General features: G+C 36.7%; 1 protein-coding gene across 2 annotated transcripts in view; it reads right to left on the reverse strand.

Moving 5' to 3' along the window:
- The window catches only part of mast2 (microtubule associated serine/threonine kinase 2), a 205412-nt gene that overhangs the window by 118013 nt on the left and 67721 nt on the right, over positions 1-19678 (reverse strand). For both annotated transcript variants that reach the window (XM_052140868.1, XM_052140867.1), the window contains exon 3: positions 19406-19551. In XM_052140868.1, coding sequence (XP_051996828.1) covers positions 19406-19551 — 146 coding nt within the window. The remainder of the gene's footprint in view (positions 1-19405; positions 19552-19678) is intronic.

Genomic DNA, 19678 nt, shown 5'->3' on the forward strand with positions numbered 1-19678 from the left:
ATAAAATTAGGCTTGCTTGAGCATTAAGTGTCATTTCAAGTTCTGGCTTTCATGTGTGGACGTGTTTTTAATATGTCAATTGGTATTATTAGTTAGCTGCAACACAATGTATGATGCCCAAAGGCATCGGGTGTCTTATTCGTTGTGAAACTGTGTTTTCTAAATGGCATGAATCACACTACAGGCCTAGACTTTAAATGCACGGCCCATCACTGGTCAGACATCACAAGGGTATCGGATTGAGTCGGTGCTCTTCTACCAGTACTGCAGAAACACTGGTATCACGACATCGTTTTTACTTAAGTATTGACTAGTACTGGTACTTTTGACAGCACTGTTTGAGAATATATGGCGTGAAACTTGTGCAATGACTAGATTCTGATTCCAGAACAAATTGATCTTATGACTTATGAGTAGGTTTTTTTTCTTCTATTCACCGCAATACACTACCTTCAAAACAATGACTTATCAGCTGGTTGTTTTTACTGAATCGAAAACTTGTTCAAGATATTAATTTCATGTCCAACTCATAAGACTTAAATCGGAGTGCTTACTGACTGGTTGTTCATATGACAATGAGCAGAAGTTATACATTATGAAATCTGTTGTAATTAGAGGTATATTCATTTAAAAAAAAGAAATTATTATCTTAATTAAAAGGTCTGCAAAAGCACACCTTTTTCAAGAATCTGTTCAATTAAAATATTAAAGATCTCATAATTTGGTAACAGACTGCTAAGGGCAGTAAACATAAGAATTGCATTTCTTACTTCATATAAGTCTTCCTCAAAAGCACTAAAAGAATCATGATTTACAAATTGTAAATGTAATTGTTAAAAAACCTGAAACTTTAAGAGAAATCAGAATTGAAACCAGAATTGTTAATTTCCTTTCATTTGTCAACTCTAACTCTCACTAATTGGCAAGCCAACTCAATCTTCACCCATCCCTCCATAATTTGTATCTGGGCAGATTTTTACCACATTTTAACAGGTAAAAACTTTGTGTGCTTTTGGGCAGTTGATGGGATCCACAATCCTTGTGTTAAATGGCATGGATTTTAATGCAAGGACCATCAAAACCGATAAGAGAGAATCACCAAGTCAAAGTGTGATGTCATTTCATAACTCTCTCTTAATTAAAGCTCATCTATTTACTGAGGTTTACCTGCATCCTACACAGTAGATATATCACAGTGCAAACTAAAACTACCAATTAATGAATTAATGTAGTTTACAGCTGCTGAGGTCAACCAATCAAAATCTGTACTAGAATAGATGGAATTTCTTGATCCACCAGCAACATAAGATATGCCTAGATGCTGTTAGCATCACATACACACTCACAAACACACACACAAACTAAACAAAACAATCACAAAATAATGTATTATTTTCTGAATACTCAGCAGCCTGGCTTTAGTGGTAGACTAGTTTCTTTCATCTTGCTGCCTCATTAAAGAAGATGGAGCAACACAATCAACTCAGTCATTGTCATATTTCCCTTCTCTTCATGGTTCTCGTTAAAAAGCTACACAGATATGCTTTTATTCCTTACAGCAACATTTAATTTCTCTCTTTCAATGTGGCACTTTTCCTACAGCAGAAGTCATAATAAGAGAATAATGTTTATGCAAAAGTATCTGTATGGATATAAATTAAAAATAGAGGAAAAAAGCTTGTTTGACTCATTGTCTGGTTTTTAATTATTTTAGACTTGGGGCTCATAAATGGTGTGAAATTTCAGCTTTTGAAAGTGTGAAACTCCACACCCCTGGGCTCCACAACAAAGGCAGTTAATTTCACTTGTCTTTCCATAAGGCAAATGTACTGTACCAACCACAGATGTGCTTTCATATACACTGGCGGCCAAAAGTTTGGAATAAACAGATTTTGCTCTTATGTAAAGAAATTGGTACTTTTATTAACCAAAGTGGCATTCTCTTAACTGTTGTACATGAAACTGGTGTTCGGGTAAATGGGTACATTTACATTTATTCATTTGGCAGACGCTTTCATCAAAAGTGGGTAGAATTCAATGAAGCTGTCAGCTGAGGACACGTGACGCATCTATTTCTCAAACTAGAGACTCTGATGTACTTATACTCTTGTTTAGTTTAATCTGGGCCTTCCATATCTCTTTCTGTCCTTGTTAGAGCCAGTTGTCCTTTGTCTTTGAAGACTGTTGAGTACACCATTGTATGCAGTCTTCAGTTTTTTGGCAATTTCAAGCATTGCATAGCCTTCAATCTTTGACGAGTTTCTAGAGAAAGCTGCTTCTTTTTTGTCATTTTTGACCTAATAATGACCTTAAGACATGCCAGTCTATTTCATACGGTGGCAACTCAAAAACAAATACAAAAGAAAATGTTAAGCTTCATTTAACAAACCAAATAGCTTTCAACTGTGTTTGATATAATGGTAAGTGATTTTCTAGTACCAAATTAGCAATTTAGCATGATTACTCAAGGAAAAGGTGTTGGAGTGATGGCTGCTGTGAATGGGTCCTGTCTAGATTTTATAAAAAAATTACTTTTTTCAAATAGTGATGGAGCTATATAGTGAAAAAGTAAATGTCCTGACTATACTTTGTGATCAGCTGAATGCCATTTTGGTGAATTAAAGTTCCAATTTCCTTCCGAAACAGCAAAATCTGTACATTATTCCAATCTTTTGGCTGCAAGTGTAGCTAAATTACAGCAACAGCAAGTAACACAGGACCATGATCAACTGCACTGGCATTGTTTAATGAGCAGATGACAAATATCACACAGTCCTCGACACTTTGTTCCAGCGGGGTGAGCTTATTTACACGTTGTCTTACAGTGGTGTTGAGTGAGACACAGGGCTAGCTGCTGTATCGACAGACAGTCTGAAGATACAAGCAGGTTAATTAAAAGGGAGACTTGAGTTCCTTCCTGGTTGATCCAGACTTGACTCAATCAATCGCTGTGCAAACTCAATAACCGTTGTTTCCTGGCTCATCACATCCTGTCTAAGAGCATCTGATCAAATAGGGAAAGAACTGGAGACTAGCTTGATGTATTTAAACCCATATTTGGATCTAGACTCTAAAAAGTCCATGTATAATTGATGGAGATGTCTCAGCCGAAATGAGGAGAGAACATGGTCAGCAGTATGTTAACAGGCCTCAACTTTGTCTTCAATAGGAGACAGAAAAAGCATGATATAAAATTATATAATGATATAAAGCAGGGTTCAAAAGTTTGAGACTTCATTGAAAATCTAGGATTATATTAAAATGTAACTTGGAAATTAAGTTTTTACAATTTAAGTTTTTAAATAGTAATAAATATTTTTCTGCAAAAACGCTTGTAAGCCCCTGTAAGTCTGTATATACTGTGTGTGTGTGTGTGTGTGTGTGTGTGTGTGTGTGTGTGTATACATATATATACATATATATATACACATACAAATACATATATACAGTCAGGTCCATAAATATTGGGACATCGACACAATTCTAATCTTTTTGGCTCTATACACCACCACATTGGATTTGAAATGAAACGAACAAGATGTGCTTTAACTGCAGACTTTCAGCTTTAATTTGAGGGTATTTACATCCAAATCAGGTGAACGGTGTAGGAATTACAACAGTTTGTATATGTGCCTCCCACTTTTTAAGGGACCAAAAGTAATGGGACAATTGGCTGCTCAGCTCTTTCATGGCCAGGTGTGTGTTATTCCCTCATTATCCCATTTACAAGGAGCAGATAAAAGGTCCAGAGTTCATTTCAAGTGTGCTATTTGCATTTGGAATCTGTTGCTGTCAACTCTCAATATGAGATCCAAAGAGCTGTCACTATCAGTGAAGCAAGCCATCATTAGGCTGAAAAATCACAGTTAGTTCCGGTCCTCTAATCTGAGAGAGAGAGAGAGAGAGAGAGAGAGAGAGAGAGAGAGAGAGAGAGAGAGAGAGAGAGAGCAAAAAGTAATGTCAATTTCAGGACACTGTATTTGAAAGATCTTTACTGTAAAGGGTTAAAATAATGTTTTCCTTAAGACATGCCAGATACAAAGACAATTTTAAGCTTTATTTATTGAACCAAATAGCTTTCAACTGTGTTTGATATAATGGCAAGTGATTTTCTAGTACCAAATTAACAATTTTGCATGATTACTCAAGGAAAAGGTGTTGGAGTGATTGATGGCTGCTGTGAATAGGTCCTGTCTAGATTTGATCAAAAATAAATATTTCCAAATAGTGATGGTGCTGTTTTTTAAATCAGTAGTGTCCTGACTATACTTTGTGATGAGTTGAATGCCACCATGGTGAATTAAAGTACCAATTTCCTTCCGAAACAGTAAAATCTGTACATTATTCCAAATTTTGGCATCTATTTTGCCATGAGTAATTTTTACAGACAGATTGTTTCACTTTTAATTGACTATCACAATTCCAGTGAGTTTGAAGTTCACATACACCAAGTTAAATGTGCCTTTAAGCAGCTTGGATTACAGAAAATTATGTCAAATCTTTAGACAATTAGCTTCTGATAGGAGGTGTACTGAACTGGAAGTGTACTCGTGAATGTATTTTAAGGCATTCAAACTCAGTGCCTCTTTGCTTGACATCATGGAAAAATTTAAAGAAATCAGCAAATACCTCAGAAAAAAATTGTGGAGCTCCACAAGTCTGGTAGATCCTTGGGAACAATTTCCAAATGCCTGAAGGCACCATGTTCACCATGTGTGAGTGTGTGTGTGTGTGTGTGTGTGATGAACGGCAGTAGGTGGAGTAAGGTGGTGGCCCCATAGGGAGCAGGTACCTATGCAGGCTGTGCAATATGCGTATAGGGAGCTGCAGTACCGATCAGTATAATATTATTGAAGATAAATAATACCAAGAAAATGACCATGTATTCAGATGGTCCCTTACCACATCCTTCACAGTTTTAGCTTTTTTAGTTTTTGAATTATTAATAAAAAATTAAATGGTATACCTTTTCTTATATGCTGAGAACAGTGGCGTGTGGTGGACGTTTGAAATGATGAGGCAGAGTGCCATCTCAGGTTTTTTCAAATTCCTATTTCAGTTCCAGTTTACATTTACATAGCTTTCAGGTTAAACCAATACAAATCTGAAATCTGACATAAATTTTTTTTAACACACAAATTAAAATTGAAATCTGACATATGAGATTTCACAACATATGATATAAAAAAAGTAGGCCTACATAAAAATATATAATGCAAACATTTTAACAAAATTGTAAAAATGCCTATTGTCCTACATTTAGTGGTCAACCGATATGGGTTTTTATTTATCTACTCCTTGGTAAACAGTGAATGTTTCATGAAGGCACAAGCTGCCACATTTAAGAGCAAGCGTTCAAGGGGCTTCTAGCACACCATTTCCTGTTTCAGGTCATTTCAAGTTCATTTTGATTTGGACGTGACCAAAAGTGCTGTTATCCATGTCGGTTAGTTGTTTTATTTGCAGATAGTTTTTACACTTAATTCAGTTTGTCCAACACATAGCGATCTGCGGAGATGAGCATGAGAAGAGGGGTTTATTGCATTGATTGATAGACAGCATATTAGACGAATCTGCGCTAATCTGAGCCAATGTCACCACTTATGTGACTTTGTCTATATTCGGTGGTTATCGCCCTCACATTCATGCCACGCTCAGGCCTTCAATGTTATTGAAATGAGCAAATAGTGACACTGCCTCCCTTGCCTTCTCGCTAGTGGCTGAGAACTTTCCAGACCTATGAATTATAAAAACTATAATTATATTTAGGTCTTCAATTATATATCTTCTTTATCTTATGTATACATCTGTGTTTGTTTATATGTATTTTTGTATATTATTTAATTAAAAAAATAATAATAATTCACTTCACTTTACTGTCTTGACTTCATGACTCAGTGATTGTATTCCTACGTTGTTGGATCTGTGTAATTTTGTACATCTTACAATGTGTGTACTTTTCAGACAGTCCCTTACCACACCCTCCACTTTAGTATTAAAGGATGGGCGGCAACTCCACCTGGAGGTCTAATACATTCTCACGAGCAAAGTGTGGATTCGGAAAATCGTGAGATTATCAGGAGAAATTGTAAATCGGGAGTGCAGCAGGAGGGGGGGTGGAAAAATGGGAGAAACCTGGTAAAATCAGGAGTGTTGGCAGGTATGGACTTTACGGACTGTGTGAAGAATATAATGGGAAAAAATGTCCACTTCTATTTGATGGAACTAGCTGAAATTGAAACTATATAAATGCAGATCTTGACATTAAGTCAAGGCTAGATCCAGCTAGACACATGGTGGATTCAATCTGTTTTAATAAATACAGAAACCTCGACCCCCTCAAACAAGTCAAATCTTGCAATTGATTGTGAGAGTGACATAAGGAGCATCAGAGAGAGTAAAAAAAAAATGAAAATGTGAATCAATTCAAAAAAAGACAACATTCATAACAGCCTGGACAGTTTCCACAGCAACCTCACGTGGCTTTTATCTCTAGCAGTGTTTGCTGAAGAAATAGATCTGATCTATAAGTGAAATGGCATTTAGTTGAGTTGACCTCAAATAACCACCTGAATCTAGAGCACAGCCAGCAACCAAAGATAAAGAACATGCAGGAGAAAGAGGGAGCGAGTGTGTTGAGCGGATCATGTTACTGATGATATGAGCAAACAAAATTATTAAAGCAACAAAGATGAAGTAGTATGATACAGAGACCTCCTAATGACCTCACTATCACTTTCATTGCATGGAAAAAGTGAATGGAGAAGGTGAACGATGAAAGAGGCTAACATCCTGCCTAACATCTACTTTTGTGTTCTACAGAAGAAAATAAAGTCTTACTGGAACAACAAGAGAATGAGTGAATGATGTCAGAATTCCATATGTGAACTATCCCTTTATTATTTGACTCTGACATCTTGGCTACATCCTGAATTAATTGGCACAAACATAGGGTCTGCTAAATACACAAATATAAGAAAAGTCAAATGTAACAGATATAGTGTGTCAATAACTATGGAACAACAATAAAAATGCAAACAAACGGAAAAGTCAATGGGGATCATACAAAAAGTGTAAAGCAATCATCATTCACCCAGCCAAAGGTTAAACCGACCCAACCAAGCCAAAAGCCCAAGGCACACACAATTGTCTGCCAAGAGTCTGGTTTGTGCATGGAAACCACTGTTAAGGCTAAGAATCTGTTTAACACATGCTAATAGATTTATAAATATTTACCAGGCAGCTGCATACTTTGAAACCAGACACACAAAGCCCAGCCCATTCTCCACTAAGCAGGTGCATAAGCAGGCACACACTACACATAGCAACACACATTTTACTTGTAGTAAATACACAAACCATGCATGGATCGTTGAACAGATGGGTTGGGAGCGTGTGTATGAAGTGAAATTAGCAGGTGAGCTGAAACAGACATCAGCTCTTGCCTTAAGGCAGAGATACAGTCCACCACCGACAGCAATTAAACACCCTCCCTGAGCACCTATAGCTAATGCATTTGAAATCAATCTCTCATAATAACCATATAAAGTAGCAATTAAAGCACATCAATACTTTATATTACGCTTGTTTTAACTTAACAACACACATGGGATAGCTTACCAAAATTCCTTCATTTATTCACCCACATGTTGTTCCAAACCTAAGTCACCTTTCACTTTCATTATATTCTTTTCCATACAATAAAAGTGAATGGTCAATCTGTGTTCCACAGAAGAAAGAGTGTCAAACAGTATTAGAACAACAAGTTGAGCCTGAATAAATTATAACAGAATTTACATTTTCTGGCAGAACTACCCGTTTAAATACATTAATCTATAGCAACCAAGTTAAAATAGGTCCAAAGATGAGAAGATAGAGTATAACGAAGTGTATATACAAAAATCGAGAAATAGAAGTTGAGAACATCTATACATGACAGACTGCAATGGGATAAGGCTCATAGCACTTGTTAAGTCTCTTGAGGAGAACGATAGCTATTTCCATCTCCAACTAATTTAAAAACTGACAAATCAAGACACCCCAAGATCGACACCTTGTCTAAGGGGAGCGATGAGGTGTGTGTGAAATTTAGGTTGATGTGGGATCGTAGCCTTATTCTAACTGTCAGGTCATCAAGCTGAAGATATAGACAAAGAGGTGTCATCAAATGGATGTGCCATGGGGAGGGGGGTGCGTAATTTATAGCATAGGCCATAAATATTCCTCAACCACTCACTGCATCACAGAGATATAAGTGATGTCATTATAAGTCGTGCTTGGTAGAATCCCTATTACTATTGCTTATACTTGGGTTAGGGGTTTGAGGTTTGTCAAATGCATCAACATGAATGAAAAAAACATGTGGCTTGTTGAGGAGAGGTGTGCTATTACGTTTCTAAGCAATCAGACTTACAATAGGTTATGTTGGGCCTCATGTAATCAGATAGGAGACATAGGCAGGCCTAAATACGGTCATAAAGCCTGACTGCGGCCTGTAGGAACACTCAAAGCCTGATAACACAAACGGCGCCAAAATCAAACAAATCGATCAAGTTTGTCTGTTTGAGCATTTCCACCATCGCGGGTGAGTCCAGCACACTGAGTGTATCCATTAAAGAACCAACGACTGCGGCGGATGGATTACGGGTCGTTTACCGCATCTGAGTGATAAAACTAATGGTTGCCTTCTCTCCCACGATCGCTAGAACCAGCTTCGGTGGTATTTGTTACCAAATGCAAGTGAAAGGAGATTTCTCTTTTGAAGCTCCAAAAACCACAGACAGTCAGCATAACTTCATCCAACACACACACACACACACACACAAACACATACATTCCTCTCATGTATTATAGGCTTATTTGTTACCATATCTAATCATGTTACTGTTTAGTTTGTAGTTGGAAGTCGGAAGTTTATCGACTGCATTGGATTAATTATTAACTGATATTACTGCACCAATAAACTTTGTTATACTTTAAAGAGAAGTGTTTTGGTATTGTTCTGCATGCACCTGTGTCAAGGGCTGGTAGGGGATGTCAGTGCTCGAATTCAAGCCTTCATTGTTTTCATTTTGAATTTCTATATTCTCCAGACGTCAACTTTCCTAAGAGAACCATCCTATATTCAGACTGTTATAGTGTCTGGTTATTAGTCCCTGATTCCAGGGTGGTACCATGGCAATATTAATCCTTATTAATATTCTATTGATTTTGATCATTGATGAGTTATCTTTGATGATTGTTGATTTGAAGTATTAATAAGCTAATGCTGGTTTTAATCAATCTTCTATTGATTTTAATAATTAATAGTTGTCTTTGATAATAATTAATATTCCATTGATTTTGATAATTGATAGTTGTCTTTGATGATGGTTGATTTGAAGGATTAATAAGCTAATGTTGATTCTAATCAATGTTCTTTTGATTTTAATCATTAAGAATTATCTTTGATAATTATTAATTATTGCTAATAACCAAACCCGCTCCTGAACGAAGCGATCAACAGTTAAAATGGATGTCATTGGTTGAGCCTTTGATTGCAAACAGAGCAATGTTTTGATAGTGCCCTAGACCCACAGCGTTTACTAGTTTTGGGGGAATCAACCAAGAATTATATTAAATTACAATAAAGTGCAGAGCCAACTAAAGTTAATTTAACTAAAGTGAGTAAAGTTAATTTACTCACCCTCATGATATCCCAGGTGTGTATGACTTTCATCACCACAACACATTTGAAGAAAAATTGAAAAATATCTTAGCTCAGTAGGTCCTTAAAATGCAAGTGAAAGGAGATTTCTCTTTTGAAGCTCCAAAAACCACAGACAGTCAGCATAACTTCATCCATACAACACCATATGTTAAATGAATGTCTTCTAAGGTGATGATCGCTATTAGTGTTAATAAGATAAATATTCAAGTATTTTTTTTAACTCTAAATCACGCTTCCGGTGAGCAGCGGTACGCACGTGTGACATAATCGCATTGGCATTTGAAACACGCGAGAGCTGACGAAAGTGCATCACAGTGGAAGAGCAACGCTGTTTACAACTGTGTAGGAGGAACGCTGTACAGTTTGTTGGTTGGTTTTGGTTTAGATCTGTATTGATTTGATTAGATCTGTATTTCATTTCTTTATTAACAATAGTGCATTTGTGAGCTCATCCTGGATATCTCAACCAAGTGGAGAATGTGAGATTACACCTGTATCCACGGCAATGTGAATACATCACACGAGATACTGCTTGAACTCCACCTTTTAGTGAAGCATTTGATTATAGTTCAAAAGTACTTAAATATTGATCTTTTTTCACACTAAAAGCAATTATGTTGCTTTTGAAGACATTCATTTAACAGCTGGTGTCGTATGGATAATGTTTTCTGATTGTTGGTGACTTTTTAGAGCTTCAAAAGAGAAATCTCCATTTGTTTGCATTTTAAGGGCCTACTAAGCTAAATATTATTTTATTTTTCTTCAAACATGTTCTGGTGAAGAAAGTAAGTTATACACCTGGAATATCATGAGGGTGAGTAAATAATGAGAGAATTCTCCTTTTGGGTGAACTATCCCTTTTAGCTGGGATACAAGAAACAGTTTTGACATTGAAACACCTTTAAAAGTTTATTTTTGCACATATTTTTGAAGGGTTTTTATGAATGTACACCCGTGAATGTCAGAGTCTGTCAGTAATGCCCAGGCTGTTGAAGTACCAAAGAGCATGAAACACAATCCACTTCAGAAAATATGGAGCAAACTTCACAGCAAAAAGCATCAAAGTCTTTTGCACTTGATTAGCTTCAAAACAGAAAGAGAAAAGGGGTTTCTTTAGTAATTTGGCTTGTTTAAGAAAGAAAAAAAAAAAAACAAGAAAGAAAGAGACTGCAAAAACAAAGCCAAAACCTCGTTAGACAATTATTTCTGGAAAATTAGTTGCCGGAAGCCAAGAGTAATGTTGTGCTGTGTTTATTGACTCTGTGCTCCAAATGTGCACTGATCTCAAGCAGAAGTGTTTAATTTTTCATATGCATCCTAATTGCTATCTGGACTCAGTCAACCAGAATCTCACCACTGGGAGGAAGAAAGACAAAAGAGATTTAAGAGTCTTGTTGAGACAGGGGTAATTAACTAAATTTTGATCAGCTCATTTGCTATGAACAGATTTGGTATAGCTAGATAGTCTCGTCATATTCATACGTTTTAAAATAAATAACACAAACTAAGCGTTACTGGTCATAAAAGATATATTAGCATTAGCATCATTTTCATTAAGATAAGATATCAATTCTCTTAGGCAGCGATCCAATGTTTGCCGATACCTCAAAGTCTGCTGCAATGCTATTTCGATTTGATCCAGGGGCCTGCGATCGATATGAAATGATATTATGTGCCTATTTTTTAAATAATATAAAAATAAGTCACACACATGTGATCATCAATGTTCATCAGAATTCAAACGTAATAACAGCTGTTTCGATTGAAGAAGTTACTAACTGCAGTTAATATAAATGCAAAGACATAATAAAAATTATGTAATAATAATGTAATACTTTTAAAATTAACATATCCTTTCACAAACAATAGCCTATGCACTGCGATGGTAGAGATGGGGTTCCGTTCTTCCCGTTATCTTACATGGCTATTGTTCACATAAGATCATCGTTAGATCATATTTGGCCTGATATCTGTCACAGAGATTGCACATTGGAAATTGAAAACAGCTGTTTGCAATCAGAGTTTGTGCGATTCCTTCATGAAAAGTTAAATTCTACCAACAGTACCTGAGGGGGGAATGGGTCTAAATAAAGCAGATGTGACAACAATGAATTTGATCCATGAAATATCATAAATCATGTCAAACCTTGAGTTTAAGCACCTATAGACAGCACTCCTTTTCTGTGCTGTCAAAAGAACCAGGGAGTGGTGGAGCGTTTTCACATCCAGATTGATGGATTGTTACACCCCTATTTATCATCTGTTTTTGAAACTTGAACATTAATGACTAACAGAGTATTTCAGAATGGTCTCATAATTGCTAGATCCACAGGGGTAATTTGAGCAGAAGATCTCGTGATATTCTGACCAATTTAAGCTGGAATCATGCCTCTGTGTGAGTTTTAAAAGGTCACAGCTTTGACAACTGAGGATAAGAACAAGTTCTGTAATGTGAAACGAGGAAAGATAAAATTATAGCAAGATAATGTGATGACAGAAGAGAGAGGGAAAGAATAGGAGATAAAATAAATTAAGCACAGTTTTTTGACACTTAGAAAGACATTTTCTCACTTGTTTTTTTTACTTGAAGAAGGGCAACTAATGTGCCTTTTCAAAACCAATAAAAATATGTATATTCTTGTGCAAACCCTGGTTGCATAAATGAAACATAAATAATGACTCAGATTGCCTGTTACATCAAAAGGCTATTTCTACTTAAAACAGCTCATCTAAAAATACCAAGGACAAGAACTAGAGTTGCTGTGGTGCACCCTCATGCCATCACAGATGTTCTGCTGAACACAAATTAAGATTTTTATAAGAATATCTCAGCTCCCTAGGTCCATACAATGCAAAAGAATGGTAACCAGGCCTAGAAAGCTAATAAAAGTAATCCACAAAACTCTTCACTGTACATCTTACCATTGCAGTCTCTAGACGTGATCATTATTTCAAGCTCAATTACACTTTCTAGAACTTGACGCATGTGCAGAGTGCTAGATGGCGCTAAGAAGTGTAATTGAGCATGAAATCATGATCACAAAGTAGACAGGATGTACAGTGAAAAAGGAGTTACACTTTGGTCTCTTCTAACCAAAGACCAACTGGATCACTTCAGAATACATTTACCCACTGCAGTTTGATGGATTATGTTTATGCTGACTTGATCTGCTTTTTGGAGCTTCAAAATTTCGGCACCCATTCACTTGCATTGTATGCACCTACAGAGCTGATATATTCTTAAAATATAATTTTCTTTGTTTGTTCTGCAGAAGAAAAATTCATACACATCTTAGATGCATGAGGTTAAGTAAATGAAGAGAGAACTTTCATTTTTGGGTAAACTATCACTTAAACTACAGAAATGTCCTTTTACACATCTGTTATTTTACGATTTTGTCCATTTCCATGAGTTTCCATGACCTGGAAAATTCCCTGATATTTCCAGGTTATCCATAACTACAGGAACCCTACTAGTAAATTGTTAATGTTTGATTGGGCAGATCTTCGTGCATTCTCAGGACACACTCTTGAGAGAGCTGTACCTCTTACATAACGTACTGTAGACTCACATTTAGGATTTTTGACTCTTATCTCCTTGAGCAGGTCATGCTGCAACACAGTTATAACCTTAATGCATTCTTCAGTATGTAGGCTAAGTGTAGCAATCCTCAATTTCTGACTTCTACATCCCACGTCCAGAAATGAATAATGAACATTTCCTACTACCTGGACAGGTGAAGCTATTGAAGGCAGTGAATAGAAACATGTGGGAACATTGTGGGAATGTGTTTTGTCTTCCTCTTTCCCTCGGCTCACTGGTTATTAAATGCTTACCCTTAAAAAGAAAAGAGTGAGTCATCACTCCCTGTAGTTACAAGGTGGATGGGGACACTTTGCAGTTTCCAGACCTTTCCTTTTGGTTTTCAGAATATTCGAAGCAGGGAAGGACAGTATACTTGAAATGGATAGTTCACACATAAATGGAAATTATGTCATCATTTACTCAAAGTTTCAAACTTCCCTGGAACCCAAAACGAGACGTTAGGTGGTACACCAGTGTCAGTCAACTTTCAGCTACATTGTATATTGTTAATTTTTGGGTGAACTATCCCTGTTTTATATAGAGCTCAACTGATTAACATGTTGTGAAACTCAAACGATTGCTAATGTTTCACTATCAGGCAAAATCTAAATAAATAAAACATGAAATATTGTGTGTTGTGTGTGGGGGGAGTTAAACTGGTTTGATATAGATCAGATTTTAAAAACCTGTCAAACAGATTACTTTTTTCCCACCATGGTATCTTGCAAACTTTGGTTCAATTTCTTTGCATCATAGATCATCTCACGGTTTGGGCCAAAGGCAAAAACATCAGATTAAGAGCTTGAAGATAGAAACAGCAGGTGCAAAGCAAAACACAAAAGTTGCAATCAGATAAAGGAAACAAGCAGAGAGGGTAAATGTAAAAAAGCTAACAGCACAACAAATAGGTAGACAGAAACACAGATCCCAGCAGCCTCTACTGCTGTCGTCACCTTGGGTTGGTTGGCAGCACAGATGAGGGTCTTTTAAGTAATTATTCATAATTTCCTTTTAAATATTTCATACTGTACATATTCACTCACTTTGTTTGTAATCTCTTGTTTGACGACGGGACAGGAGCAAACATTCTGGCTTCCTGTTTAGTTTAGTTTTTTTCTTCCTTGTGTCCTCTATTGCCTCCAGGTTTCACATTTATTATCCAACCACCAAAAATGAGCAGAGATATCAAAGCAGGCTAATATTTTAAAAGGTTGCAAACAGATTTCACTCTCAGTTTAAAAGATTTAGGTGGCATAGCATTGACTGTCAATTCACAAAAGCCACAGCTACTTATGTGAGCCTCAGACTGGCTTTAAAAGCTCCATATATCACACTAAAGACCAGAATCCCTGGGAAGGGAAAACAAATCACCATTTAAAATATATGACCGGTGCACAATTTAACCCTAGTGCCTTTGTAAGCAAAAGGAAAATGCTATATCTGTTGATAAAATATAGTTTTGCATTGTAATGGCACCCACTATTTTATCTTAATGTACTATTTGAAGCAATAAACATAGCTAAAAAAAATAAATAAAAAAAAAACATACACAGTATAATAAGCAAGGGGACAAAAACTGTAAGTGACAACATTGCTTACAACATTAGCACAACCTTTCCTTTTTTCCCCCAGCTTATATGCAAATTATATGCAAATTTGATGGTATGCTAATGCCACTGTTTCCAGGCTCCAATCTCATTGGCATCTCAATTTTGATCTCCAAAAGGACATAAAAAATACCTTGTTACTTCCCTAGATGTTTGCTGTTAAAATAACTGAACAAAACCACAGTGGCGTGTGGGTGATCAAAAGACTACAATTTCCTGCTACCCCTTCACAAATACAAAACAGAAGAGACAGACTACCACATTCTCTTCACACACAGCATACTGTATATTGTAGCAGTATCAGAAAAACAAAAGTGGTTCTCAATGCTAAGAATGTAGAAAATGGACTTGCATTCTTATAAAAACCAGTATTGAAAAAGCTACTTGGAAAAACAAATTCGGAAGGACAGGAGGACATATAATGCATCTATTGCAAGCTTTGAGACCCTGTCCTGTTGCGCAATTGACCGCCCCATTACATTTGAAGCCAGTGAGAGAAATACTGGCATTATCACACCAGTGACAGCATTATCATTATTATCACACCAATGATGATTTGCAGAACTAGTTAAAAGACTAAAATTCTGTTGACTAGAGCTCGACTGATTTTGCAGATACCGATAACTAAGGTGGTAAGAAAGGCTAATAACAATTAATCGGACGATAGCTTATTAAATAGATTTATATAATGTCAAAAAAATGTATTATACTTCCGAAATATGACGGCACAGACAATGAGTCCAAAATGAATAAAATCCCAGATGCAGTTATTAAACTAAAATCACAATTTTAACCAGAAAAAAAATAATTTTTGGTGCATATTTTTAAGTATAAACAACCCCAAAAACAAACCAGGGACTTTTATTTTGAAATGATGAAAAAACTATCAGCAATTATCAGCATAGATTTTTCCAATAACCGATTCCATAAATCAACTATCTGCACTGAATAATCGGTACTATTAACACTCGTTTCCATGTGTTTATTACTTTATTAAAATGATGCACAACAAAACACATTTTTTGGACAGAGTATGACAACTTTCAGAAGCAATCAGACTTTTGCAAGCTTACAGCAGGAAACTCGAGGGAAAATGTGAATAATGTCTTTCATCTCCCACTATAACTACTGGGACTTCAAATGGGTCTGCCCACAAGTCACATCATTCGACATCAAGAACAAATACTTGAAATTGTATGCATTCTCTGCACTTGCATTATTGAGTGCAAGAATTTAACTTCAGCACTGGATGATGATATTGAACAAGTCCACAAGAACATAAGAACACATAAGAATGCACACTGAGAAACACAATATACAGTAGGCCTATGTAAATTCATATATATATAAACAATTGTATAAAATCAATTTGTAAATTTTCTAAGGAAAATGTTTGTGGCGCTTACCTGGGCAACACTTGGCGCCACAATGCTAGGGTGTTGTGTTTGGTTACTTAGTCGTTCTTATTTTTTAGCGCATCATTATGCAGTTGCAATGTGTGTTCTGAGTTGTTACTAGGGCATTGCTAGTGTGTTCTGGGTCTTTTGATCATCATCCCTGCAAAAATCAACCCACTTAAATAAGCACAGCACTCCTCTACAAGCCACACAGCTTGAGCTATCATGCAAGCAAAAATGGACCGGCATGACTTACAAACCTAAGTTTAATACTAAGAGTTAGGGGTCTGTTCAAATCCTTAACCCTCGATATAAGCAAAAGTAGTTGTGATGCTTGCCTTAGCACACAACGTGTACCCCTTCTGGGTAACTGGCACAACCATAAATCTTATTAAATCTGATCAGATGTATCACCATCATGATCAGTTATGGTTCATGTCAAACAAATATCACCACACAAACACATGTATCCAATTACATCCCAAAAAATTCTGTCCCTACAGAAACGCATGCACGCACGCACACACAAACACAGCTCCATGCCCGTAGTTGGAAGGTAAACACCATCTGCCTGTACTGCATGGTTCCCCTTAAGACACCCAGGCACCACTTCTGTGTCTTTCCCACGCCTGACACAATAAAGCCCCGAAGGATCAGCTCCACTGCCCTCACAGCCTGGACCTGAGGATTATGAACTACATCACAACAGGGTAAACCAACCCTGGGTCATTTCCACATACATTCATGCCAAAAAAAAGAATATCTTACTAGAGATGTCAAAACTGTTACTCATAATATGTCTATTTCACATTATTTCCTAATAATTAGTATAGGCATACCAAGAGCAAGAACAAAATTCATTAGAACCACAAAAAAAGTATGATTATTAATACAAAAAACCCTATCTCAGCATATGTTTTCTACTAGCAATTTCCTGGATGCTGGTTAATATGATATTCAGCATAATTTATCAAACAGATTGCTCACATATAAATGTGTCATTTCCTTGTCAATCCTCTAGAATATTGTTGCATCAAAATGATAGAAATTATATTTATGATATCACTTGCTTGTAGTGTTTACGACTTTAGCATCATGAGGTTATTTCTCATTTAAACCAGTGATCAATTGAATTCATATTCATTTAAAAAGCTTTCAAATTACATTCATTGCACTGATGACAGTTGTTGAATGATGTCCTAATTCAAAACAGGTAACAGATTTAAAGATAATGTACACTATATTGCCAAATGTTTTTGGACAACCTCTTTTAATGAATATGTTTGGCTATTCCCTTTAATTCCAGTGAAGACAAATCATAATGCTAAAGCAAACAATGGCATTCTATATAACATTATGGCAACCGTTTGGTGAGGGCCCTTTTCTGTGCCAGCATGACAATACCCCTGTGCACAAAGTGAGGTCCATAAGTATTGTGGAAGAACTTGACTGGTCTGCACAAACCCCAGACCTGAACCTCACTGAACACCTTAGGAATTAATTGGATGCATACTGAAAGCCAGGGTCCATCAATGTCTGACCTAGATATAGCAGCAAAGAGTGAGAGTAATCTCTATGGTTTTCAAATTAAATGTTCAACAAGCAAATTTTGAATGTTGGTGTTCAGGTGTCCACAAACTTTTGACCATATTGTGTATAATATCGCATTCATTTTCAGACTCCTAATATAAAAGTAATATTAATTACAGCCTCTCCACCTTACATAACTGCAAACTAGAACATCTTAATATCAGCATGCTGTTGTATGCTGGCACACACAGCACAATAAGCAGCAATTACTGTGTCCATTGCTTCCCTTTCAACAGACAAGGCCTCTTTAAAGAGAACCTGCTTAAGCACTGGCATATTAATTACCACTTTATTAAGGCACTATGCTTCAGTGCAGTTCTGAGTACATTCTCCTTCCATAAACATAAGGGCTGAGATAATCATGCAGACTCTGTGTTGCACTTTATCCATTCAAGCTTTGTGCAGTTTAGTTCTACATCAGTGAGCAGCTTATTCAATGCTTCTTTGTTTGCAAGATATGGACAATGCTGCCACCTGCTGGGTACAAACAACCATTTCTAGACTCATGTGTTCCATTTCATTCCACTGTGCTCCAATTTTGCTGTTTTTGAATGCAAGAACGTGTCCTGTGTGCAAGAAAGTGTCCTGTGTGAACACCTCATAGTTGGGTTAAATGCTTTGCTTGAGTCTACACTGGTAATAGAGCAAGTTTTAATGCATAGTAAATGTTTTAATGTATAGTAAATTCCTGCAACAACCCTAACTGAGACTAAACAAATACTTACTACATTACATTACCCACCTGTCTTAAGTAAAACATACTAAAAACTCTGGTCTGACCGGGACATTAATAGTAAAGTTTTCCAATCTGAATAGTGTAGTACCCACTATGGGCAGCAGATGTAGCTATGGAACTAGGCTTTAAACTGTGCAACAGACTAATTTAATCAATACATTTTCACATACAGCAGATATTACATCTCTTGTCTGTGGGTCAGATCTGATAAAGTTAAATTGGCACACTGACACACATAGCTGCTAACATTTCTAAACATGCATATACACAAACACAAAGACCAGCCACACCTAATGCTGTTTTCTTTTTGCCTGATGTGGCCTGTCTACAGAGATACTGCATTTGATCAGCAGGTAAAGGAACAAATTTACAAGTGAATCTCACTAAAACATTTCAAATTAACATTTCACCCAAAAATTGAATTATATTTTGCAAAAAACAAATGAAGCTTATTTGAGAAATGTATTATCAGGCTAAATATATTCCTCATAATTCTTAATTCCTTCTTTTAATTTGGACTGGAAAATGACCTAGACATGTTTTTGATAGGTTTCATGAGATTCCCACATCCATGAGCAGAATTGATGATGTGCTCTAGTCATGCATCATCACCACATGGTAGGTACTGTCCTTTTAAAACATTAGGTTTTATCAATTTGAAGTCTTGTGCAGGCATGGGCTTGTGTTTGGACAGAAACAGATAGAGAGGGTTGTGTGTGTGTGTGTGTGTGTGCGTGTGCGTGCGTGTGTGTGTGTGTGTGAGTGTGTGTGTGTGCTCACCAGTCCCACTGTAAGAGAGGGGGCAGACTGGCCAAATGACTGACTCCGCATGCGGACCAAGTTATTGGGTTCTCCTGCGTGCGGTTGCCAGGCAAGCTGACTCACTCCACCATGCATGCTGCTAGACAGAGGCAGAAGCTGCTTTCCTGCGGCACACAGAGGAAACAGAGTATATGAGCATCTTGAGCAGTCAGGATACACCAGTCTCTTTTCTGTAGTTGAGAGCCAAATCTAAGCCACCCTACAAGCTCTTTCTGGTTGATCATCTCTCTC

This window comes from Xyrauchen texanus, chromosome 13 (genome assembly GCF_025860055.1).
Source record: "Xyrauchen texanus isolate HMW12.3.18 chromosome 13, RBS_HiC_50CHRs, whole genome shotgun sequence".
In the NCBI taxonomy this organism is placed as follows: domain Eukaryota; kingdom Metazoa; phylum Chordata; class Actinopteri; order Cypriniformes; family Catostomidae; genus Xyrauchen; species Xyrauchen texanus.